At 33.7% G+C, this 10,740-nt stretch overlaps 1 protein-coding gene across 1 annotated transcript; it reads left to right on the top strand.

Moving 5' to 3' along the window:
* The first annotated feature begins 5,759 nt into the window (after nt 1–5,759).
* On the top strand, nt 5,760–9,888 carry LOC130047631 (toll-like receptor 4). Its single transcript, XM_056143005.1, has 2 exons — nt 5,760–6,098; nt 6,174–9,888. Exon 2 carries the CDS (start codon nt 6,803–6,805, stop codon nt 8,636–8,638), a length of 1,836 nt encoding a protein of 611 aa, XP_055998980.1. The 5' UTR covers nt 5,760–6,098; nt 6,174–6,802; the 3' UTR covers nt 8,639–9,888.
* Nucleotides 9,889–10,740: the final 852 nt, after the last annotated feature.

Here is a 10,740-nt window from a genome sequence, read left to right as displayed (position 1 = left end):
TTTTGGGCAATGTTTTTAAAAAAAAAAATTAAAGGTACTTAGCTAAAGGCTCCTGTCAGTTACATAGGAATAGAGAGATGTCTTCTGCCGAGTTTTGTTTTTTGAAATCATAAAAGAAATATTGCCTACATGAATCCCAAATCCTATCTTATGTGTTTCCTTCGGACATGCCTGTAACTGATAAGTTGTTTCTGTGCTCTGGAGAGTCCATGAAATCATAGCAAGCACAACAAGCAGCTTGTTCTTACAGCGGAAAATCGAGATACATATACATCTACAGAGGTGTTGGCGTCAAAAATAATTCTCCTACAATCCCAACGACCACATTTTCTTATCCCAAAAAGTAATATCTCTTTGGCCTAGATTAATTACCTCGATCTAATTCTACCTTTAAGATTCCCCGTGCGTTGGAATCTAGTAGGTCTGTGTATTTATGGACTTTTAACGATATGCAGTTGTTGACTGGGGTTGGGGGCAACAGTTAGTATGTCGGACCGGTAAGCAAACAGTTGCCCAAGACCGAAGGTCTATATATGTTGCCCGAGAAACAGTCCACAATTATTTGTTATACCCCGTAAAGGAAACAATCTAATGGATGTAGTATATTGTATTGTATTGTTATACACCTTCATGGTTAGGTTGGTTTCACTAGGCGGACATGGTTTGTTGACTTTGAACGGAATAGTGTGCATGTAAAATTTATCCGGTACCAATTTTGAGGCACCAGATGCGCATTTCGATAAATAATGTCTCTTCAGTGATGCTCAACCGAAATGTTTGAAATCCGAAATAACAATGAAATTTTGAGCTATTATAGTCAAAAACAGCGTGTCAAAAAAGTGGAGTCAAATGCGTCAAAGGATAAGAGCTATGCATGAGGGAGATAATCCTTAATTTTGAAATGAATTTCTAAATTTTATAACAGCATACATTCAACACCGGATCCACAAAGTCAAAAGAAACGTTGCTAATATCCTAATTAATAACTATAGTTTAGAGTTTCTGTTCTGCTTTTCATCTAATATGTTCTGTGTTTCATCATCAGTTAGACCAATGAACCTTGCCATTATGTAAGTAAAGCAGCAGATCAAGATTCATGTGACTTGCGTATAAAAGTTTTAACAAGCATAAAATGAAAATAAGTAAACATAATTTGATGCAATTATTCTAGAAAAAGATGAACACATATTTTTCTATGTTCTTGCTGTCCCTACTTTGAAGAATTAATTTAATTTCATCTTTCGCTACAACAAAATGTGCATCTGCCATTTCTATTTATCTAAATGACAGAAAAACATGATTCGAGTTAGCGCCATCTGACGTCATCGGTGAACAGTCAATTTTAACAGTTCCTGGTCTAGCAGTCGCTAGAACAGTCAAAATGTTCGCTTTTTTCGTAAGGAGTTCTATAGGAACTGTTTTATAGGGGTATATCAAAATCCACTACCGTCTTTGTATGCTGTTGTCACACAAAAGAGGAAGTGGTGGATCTAATTAAAGAGATCTATACTTTTGTGCTACAGAAAATAATAATTTTGAATTTCCAGTGTTTGGAAATTGTAACCGCTCATATCTAGTTAATTTCAGGCAGGCCCGGTGATGTAAAACATGGTGACGGCTCCCTCTCCTATTAGTTGAGGCAGGGTCGAGTTATTTTAGCAAGCACATTCAATCGATATAAAAATCAACAACGCCATTCACATTTGCACTATAAGAGAGAAGTTTACCACTTGTGTCTATGGAAATTCGTAAGGCGACACTAATAAAATTTCTTGTTCTTCGGACAAATGACCAAAACAATCGGGGCGAGCAAGCGATTTACTATTTATGATATTATAATTTATTTTTAACATACTTTTCAGGTGGTATGGTAAAAGAAAGAAGCCAGCAATTACATTTTTGTTTTGCTTTCTTGAACTTTTGCATTGTAAAACAATGAGACATATATTCAAAATCACCTGATTATGTAAAATAACCAATATTCTATTTTGTTAAAGGAACATTAACTGTGAAAGTGATGGTAATTTTTTTTATACTCAACATCTCTCAATGGCATAGGAATATACATGTATTTTAATGACTTATAAAAACTTTTATATTGTACAAAAACAAGAGAAACTCTCATAAGACTACGTTTGATAACCGCTTTTGGAGTAACAAAATGTGCAACGAAGAATAATTGCCTTGCAAGACATCACCAAATATTTAATCACCAAAATTACTTAATTCATGTTCCTGCTTTGGGGATAAAAAGTGTTTGAAATAATCAAATCGTGCTGTTACTGCTGAAATATATAATATTGAGCAATTTTCGATGAATATGAGTTTTGGTGACAAAATGACAGCTAATGCCCCTTGGAATACATGCACATATTAATAATTTAGTAAAATAATAAGATGAAAATAACGAACAGTGATCAATCTCATAACTCCTATAAGCAATACAAAATAGGTAGTTGGGCAAATGTTTTGCAGTTTATAGGGCAAATATATGGATTTTTACAGCAGATTTATAGAAATAAATAGAGTTTTTATAAAAGAATTCGTGAAAAGGTTTGTTGTTTCTGTATACAAATATCGCAATCATTGTATCTTACTGTAGAAGAAATAACATTAAACATAAACAAAATCATTTCACATCTAGACAGTTTTCCATCCAACAGACAGTTCTTATGCAATCATCATAGTTATTCTCTTCATAATAATAATAATAATAATAAGACCTTTATTTATCCAGGATTGCATATTTAGCGATAACGCTAGTTTTCAATGTGGTCCTGTTTATAACATACATAGACAGATATTAGTAAAATAAACACAGATTAAAAGAAGTAGAATACATATAAACTTAAGAAATAATTATGAATGTAAGATAAATAGAATGCAAAATGAAGCTTAAAAAGTATGGTGATAATCTCTAAGATAATTTCTCTTAAAACACGCAACACTCGTTGAGTTTCTTATATTTTGACTCAAGGCAATCCACACTGTGCTCCCTGAAATGCTGAAAGATCTTCTATAATATTCTGTTTTTGCCCTGGGTATATACAATATATTTGAATAAGAATTTCTAGTTTGCCTCTGACTGACTTCTGAAACATATTTAAAAACATTTAAATAATCTGGCATTAAACCATGTAAAACTTTATACACTAAAATTACTTTTCTATAGACAAAGTAATCTGATAGAGGCAACCAGTTAAGTTCTGTAAACATGACATTAGATGGTGTTTCAAAATTTCTGATGTTAAGAATTACCCTTGCAGCTCGGATTTGCAATATAAAAAGCTTATTCACATTTTCAGCATTTCTTGGATTGCTCCATATAGTACAACAATATGTAAAATGTGGACAAATCATAGTATTAAAAATCTTCAGCAACGCATCGTTTGACATAAAATATCTTATTCTTCTTAAAATGCCAATTCTCTTGGAAATCTTGTTCATAAGTGATTCTATATGACTTTTCCATAACAATCTGGCATCAGCTCCAAAATTTTTTTTCTTATCATTTTTGAAAATAGGACTCATTTCTTGTTGTTGGATATATAGGGCTTTATAGGGATTTTAATGAATTATAGGGAAAATATAGGAACCTTCAAATTTATAGGAAAATATGGGAATAAATAGGAACTTGACACCCAGCAGGTTGTGTTTCTCTAAGACATTGTTTAAACCACAAATGTGATAATATGTTGCTTAGTTTACGTGTTCAAAGCACTGTGTATAGAAGTTCCTTATTTGATGAAGAAATGAATAACAAAATTCAGTGAATGTATTTAAAATTGTATTTGTACATTTACATACATGTGTAATTGCTATTTCAAGACTAAATATACTGTCATTTGCCTAGTTCCGGATCACATTTTCATTAACGATTGCTGGCGGTAACACGAAGATAATTTTGGTTTCATTCTTCTTATGAGAAGATCAGAAATTTCTCAAATGAAACATTTATATAATTTATCTGACAATTGTTGTAAAGATCACAGGTCTAAATGCATTTCCGGACCAAGTCAATAGGTCTGTTCTGAAACATACCACCAGTTCCGAATCACGGACAAGCAGGCCAATTCGAACATTGACTGATCCGATCCGATATTCAATCGGTCTCATGAGAGGCAAAGAAAACGAACAGTGATCAATCTCATATCTCCAACAAACAATACAAAATAGATAGTTGGGCAAAACACGGATTTCTGGACACACCAGAGGTGGCATCAGGTGTTTAGGATGAGTAAGCATTCCCTGACGACCGGTCACAACCGCTGTGAGCCCAATATCCTGATAAGGTAAATGGAGTTCTTCGTAGTAAAAATCAGTGTGCCGAAAACGGCCTAACAATCGGTATGAAACATGCCAGACAGCATTTCACCCAATGATAGGTTGCATTGACGAACTATATCGTTATAACGACCATTGAATTTGCAAAATGTTGACTTCAATCGAGACTGTTGAAATCCTTGTACCACCAAGTGTTTGTCAGTAGCTTGCCTCAATTTAAAAACTGATCATACGCAGAAGATATTGCGTATCGAATCAGTTGAGAAATGTAAACACCATATGCAGGTGATAATGGAATATTGCTATATAAATATGGGAAGTTAACAATTGAGAGGTTGAAATCATCCCGTTTGTCATAAAGTCGGGTTGTTAGTTTCCTGTTAATATCGACTTTCAATAAAACATCAAAGTATGAAGCAAAAGCGGACGACTATGTGGTGTCTTTTATTTCGAGTTCCCTGAGATATATTGAATTGATTGATTGAGGTTTTACGCCGTTTTGGCAATATATCATCCATTTTACGGCGAAGAATTGACATATGAATGAAAAGTATTATTCTTAATAGATACTACATCATCGATATATCTAAATGTCGATTTCGTCTTCACGTGTAGAGGTTTTTGAATAAATTCTGCTTCAAAAGAATATAAAACAGGTCACCTAGCACAGAAGCACAATTCGTGCCCGTGGGAATTCCAACTGACTGTTGAAAGACCTGATCACCAAAGACCACGAAGATAATGTCAATGAGGAACTCCAGTATATTTTTTATTTTAACTTCAGGATACTTGTGAGTGAAATCAGAGTGGCCTTTAACAAAGTATTTTTGGATGATTGATCACTAGATAGGAATATTTGCATTTTACATTTTTGTTCAAGAAGGAACTGTCTATGATATGAATAAGTCTAGTCTTTAATTTATCGTGAGGAATGGTCGTGTAAAGAGTTGAAAAGGCATACGTTTTGATGTTGTTGATTTGAAAATTTTTTCTGATTTCAAGTTTCCTAAAAGTTCTTTAGAATGTTTTAGAATCCACATTTGATTTTCACCACTTCTTGCATATGTAGTCGCACAGTACGTTTGAGGTTTCGTCTTCACAGCTGTTGATATTTTCGCAAGGAGCACAGATGGTGCTTAGTAGAATGTTTCCTGGATCCAGCAATGTACATTTGCGATCATAACATCCCTGTTTAGAGGGATACCTCCTAAAAAAACCACGAAAATTGTATGTTGAGGAGCAAAAAAGACATACATAATATAACATCAGTCAATAACAGGAATTGCTAAATCATTCTCTATATGAGAGATGAGGATAACGAACAATCACCTGATATATCGGATTAAATATGCTGATAATTAAACTGTACGTAAATCTAAAGATTTTTAACAAATTAACATGGTCATAATTCACAACAAGAGTAATCTCTCAATTAATGATAATTCAGCTTCTATACATTTTTTGTTTCTTAATAAATTCGTTTAGAGGTACCTGTAAGAACACACAACACTTGCTGGAAGGCATTTTTTTTTATTTTGGTGTTTTTATTGTTTCCTGCTACAATTAGTACTTGTTACGTTAATTTGATTTTATATAATTTCCCGCTAGAACTAGTCGTCAATATCTTATGCATGTTTTTCAGTTTTGTTGCTAGACACATTTCCTTAATTAAAATCAAAAAGGAAACCAGCACTCCTTAATTGTTGATGATACCAGACCGATTTCAATTGAGATAGAAGGTGAATGTGTAGAGAATTGGGAGATGAAGTGGAACGTCTGTTACACACTTTTCTTTACGATTCTTCAAGTTTATAGTAAGTGTGTGGATTTCTGTTTGAAAATCTGAATGCCATCATCCTTTTGATATTACATTAAAACCTTTATTTTAGATGCAGTTACAACAGGAGAAAGTCTTTGTAAAATTACACATAAGAGAGATGAGTGTGGAAACCGGGGTTGGTTGTGGAATTGCAGGCACCTCAACTATCGAAGGATTCCTCTTGATTTCAATACAATGTTTAAAGGCGAAACACTATCAATTGACCTTTCATGGAATAAGTTTACTTGGATATAAACAAAAACATTTGCAGGCATCAAAACAACTTTATTAAGGAATGTCTCAGCATTATATTTGAAGAACAATGCCATAAAATGTATAGATAGATTTTCTTTCAGGCGTCTTCCTAGGCTGTGCGTTCTCGACCTTTCGTTTTGCAAATTGAATGTATACACCCCAAGAAAGTGTGCATTTTCGTATCTGAAGAAATTGAGAATTCTCTACATACATGGCAATGAATTTTATGGTCACGTTTTTAATTATACCTATCCGGAAAACGAACTATCACGACTATCGTCTTTAACAGAATTGCACATCGACGTGTTTAAAGGATTTACATTCAGAAGCAAATTCAAACGTTTAAAGCATTTACGGAAACTTAAATTTTACCCAATTTCTAAATTTTACTTAAACAACAACACGTTTAATGGATTATCGGAATCTCCCATTGATAATCTGACAATGAAATTTGATCATCACGTACAATGTAATGTCAGTGAAGATATACTGTGCTCATTTCCTTTTCTAAAGAGGACTACGATAAGTTTTGGGGGTCTATGCAATTTGAATGCTGTGCTAAAAACGTTAAAGTGCTTGCAAAATCGAAAGATTGAAAAAATCATCGCAGCCTCAAATATTCCAGCTCTTGTTAGACAACACCTCATATTAAATGAAAGTAATTCTAAATATCTCTTTAACGTGTGTGTCAAGTTTATCGATCTTAGTAAAAACTTGATTACAAGCATATCTGTAAATTTACTTAAATCTACATTTGGAAGATGCATTGAATATTTGGACATTTCCCAAAATCCTATTGGGTATATTGAACCGTCCTTTGTGACAGATTCCTTGCAAAATTACCCTAAACTCCAGTATCTCATTGTTAATCACAAAAATGTGTGTATTAGTGATATAACCAGCGGCTCATTTCTAGACTATTCAATTTGGAAGTCAAATATTACGTTCACTCTTTCAAATGTTTTGAAAGTAATACGGTATTCCAACAATTATATGCACAGAGTACCTGCTCTTTATCAGTTTCAGTTGACCATTGTAGGTGAGGTTTTACAAGAGCTGGACCTGTATGGAACAAGTTTTCCTTGTAGTATGATTTGGCAAATGGACTTTCCCCACTTAGAAGTTTTGAACATTTCCGACAATGACTGCACCAATATTTCTTCCCAGATTTTTAAACCCTTAAACAAATTAAAGGTTTTGCGAGCGTCAAAAATGAAATCCGGTTTTATAGCCGAATCAAGCAAAAGAGCTTTATTCGACAGTCTCAAAAACTTAGAACTCTTAGATTTACAGGATAATTTTATTCATCATTTTCCAACCACTTTATTCAAAGAACAAACAAAGTTAAAGTTCCTTTACCTTAATAACAATTGCTTATCATCCATTCCCAAAGCAGTGACACATTTACGAAACCTCAAAGAATTATACATTCAAAGTAACAAAATCAAGTCATTAGAAACATCCGACTTTCGTGTACTTCGAAGTCTTAAAAGAGTAAACATTTTCATCCAAGGAAACATTTTAGATTGTGACTGTAGTCATATTTCTATGCTTCGTTGGATGAAGAATAATCAGAATCTCTTTGCGGATCTTAACAAAACCGATTGCATCGAAAAATCTTCGAATTTTTCAGAACTCCTTCAAGTAAGACAATTTGCTATTTTCGAAAAGAAATGTCAAACTGGGGTGTGGTTGATTACTTCTTCCTTGATGTTGTTTTTTATAATAATTGGACTGGTGATTAGAATTGCTATCAAGAGATATCGTGTGCATGTTGACTATGTCGTTTTACGTCTGCGTAACAGATGGAAAGGCGTGGTACGTTCAGATGAGAGTAACACCTTCCAGTTTGATGCTTTCATATCGTACTCTGAAGATGATTACCAGTTGGTTTGCACAACAATGTATCAAGCGCTGACAAATTTAGGATTTCAAATTAGCATTCCCGATAAAGACTTTATTCCTGGAGTGAATAAAGCTGAACAGCTGGTGCAGGGTATTGACCACAGTCGGAAAGTTGTCTTTGTCATCACAGAAAATTTCCTAGACAGTGGTTGGAATTCGTACGCCATCCAGATGGCGGTGACCCATGCTTTTCATAACCGTCGAAAACGATCCATCATAGTGATTATCAAGGACAACATTCCAATAGAAAGAATGCCGAAAGACTTGCGGTATATCTGGTGGTGCATATTCAGTATAAGATGGCCAGAGGTTCGACAGGTACAAGACTTAGACAGCTTTTGGGAAGATGTTGCAGCTGCCTTACGATCACCGTAAATTAAATCTTTCAATGAGTTGACATAGAAGATCTACAGAATCGACTCAATGCAATGCCAAATGATTTACCGTTTGTAGAAAGATTAATTGTATTTTTGTCTTAATTGTATAATGATCCATTGATTTAGTTTTGATCATAATGCAATACAATTGTATAAGGGTTTTTTTTTGTCACAGTGAAATATGTATGATTCATTTTATTGTTCGTATCACAATGCAATTGCGTAATTGTCTATTATGTTTCGTGGATTTATTTGTTCTTATACTCATTTAAAGCTGTGTGGTCTTATGTTCATCTGAGATTTTTTTTTGCAATGATTTTTTTAATGCAGCTTAATTAGTTTTAAAAGATATTAACTTTCCCTAAATGAATGGTTGAAAATATTTACATGTAAATGAAAAAAGTTAGAATGTTTAGAAAATACACATAGTAGGAATATGTACGTAAACTTGCCACTCGTAGTGGGGACTTCTCCGCATGTGTATGAAATTTGATTCAAGTAGTGAAGCATAGAGTCTGGTTATGTAGATGTATCATATCAAGATAATTTTTCTTCGTTTTCCAAGCGTTTGATCTGCTCTGTTAAACATTATATCATTTCTCACAGATTTGACGAAACTGTCCATATTTAGGTTTGAAATGAAAGGTAAAGATAACGATTAGTGATCAATCTCATAATTCCTATAAGTAATACACATAGAGAGTTGGACAAACATGGACCCCTGGATATACCAGAGTTGGTATCAGGTGCCTAGCATAAAACAGCAAATATGTTTTTAATTATTACTATGAGACATGGTGTACATTTGTTTCTCTTAAACAAAAACGTGAAACACTTATGACACGTGCTGTAATACCGAATTCATGGCTTTACACCGAGTAAACCTGCCATTGATCTTTCCTCTGGAGGTCTGAACTGGGCCTCCAATCTCAACTTCCACTTGATTTATTGTCTGATTATGCGTTAGAAATGGCCGAGTGACACCTGTTTGTAAACATTAATTTCAAACTAAATTATTCTGGCTAAAACAGGTGGAATAATGTAAAACATTTCGCACTTCTTAATAGACACGTGCGCATGATAATCAAAGAGTATTTTTACAAGGTGGACAGAATTTGTCGAAAGTCGGACCACATGACTTTAAGTATGCTTTGAATAACAAATCGATCTGTCATTGTATATAAATCTAATCATCTGTACCTAACATACTGAATATGCTGTTGTAAATAAAGGTTAAGTTGAACATTATCTAGAGAGTTTTTGTTTTCTGGTTTAGATACCCCCACAATTGGAAAGGCGAAGACAAGCACACGTGCGCACATACTTGTTTATTTATAACAATGTTGTAGTGTACTGCTTGCACTATACAGTGGAGTCAGGGAAGATGCATTTATTTCAAGTTGTTTTATGCCGAGGCAGACTGCTACAGATAACTAGCATGTAACCTTCCAGAAGTTTAAACAGTCTCGTTTAAAGTCGGTATTTTGTTAATTTTATGATCGTTATCACAATCTAATTAAGCATTTTTGTGATATCTGTAAGAATTTATAAGCTGTTGATTTGATCCTGACAGAAGAAGGATTTAATATAGTTGAAAACCTTCCAGAAGAATTAGCACATGGTACCCCATTCATTCTTACCCCATCTCAAAAAAGAGAATACAATTTTGCTATACAAAGGCCAAAAGCAGAATATCTGTAGAAAGGGCAAATTAAGAAATAAAGAAATGGAGATTGTTAGTTATAATCCATTATAATATAGACATAAGTCTTTGAAAAACCTTCAGCTTTGTGTGGACCTTGTAGATTTGGTTTTTTTTAGAATTCACATTCCATTCACATCACTTCTGGTATATGTTGTGGCAAAATACATTAAAATTTTCTCCTTAACAGTTGTTAATATTTTCACGAGGAGCAAATGTAGGGGTTCGTAGAACAATTACTGGACCGTAGAACATATCTCAGAGTGTAAGGATTTTGTGAAACTTAATTCAATATAGGTATATCAATTCATAGTCATATCATCCTACTAACTGGGATATTAAACGTGGTTAATACGGAATCATGTTGTTGTAGAATTTCACCTTTTCAAAGGATCTTG

Source organism: Ostrea edulis, chromosome 7 (genome assembly GCF_947568905.1).
Source record: "Ostrea edulis chromosome 7, xbOstEdul1.1, whole genome shotgun sequence".
Lineage (NCBI taxonomy): Eukaryota > Metazoa > Mollusca > Bivalvia > Ostreida > Ostreidae > Ostrea > Ostrea edulis.
This window is presented reverse-complemented; position numbering and strand designations above follow the sequence as displayed.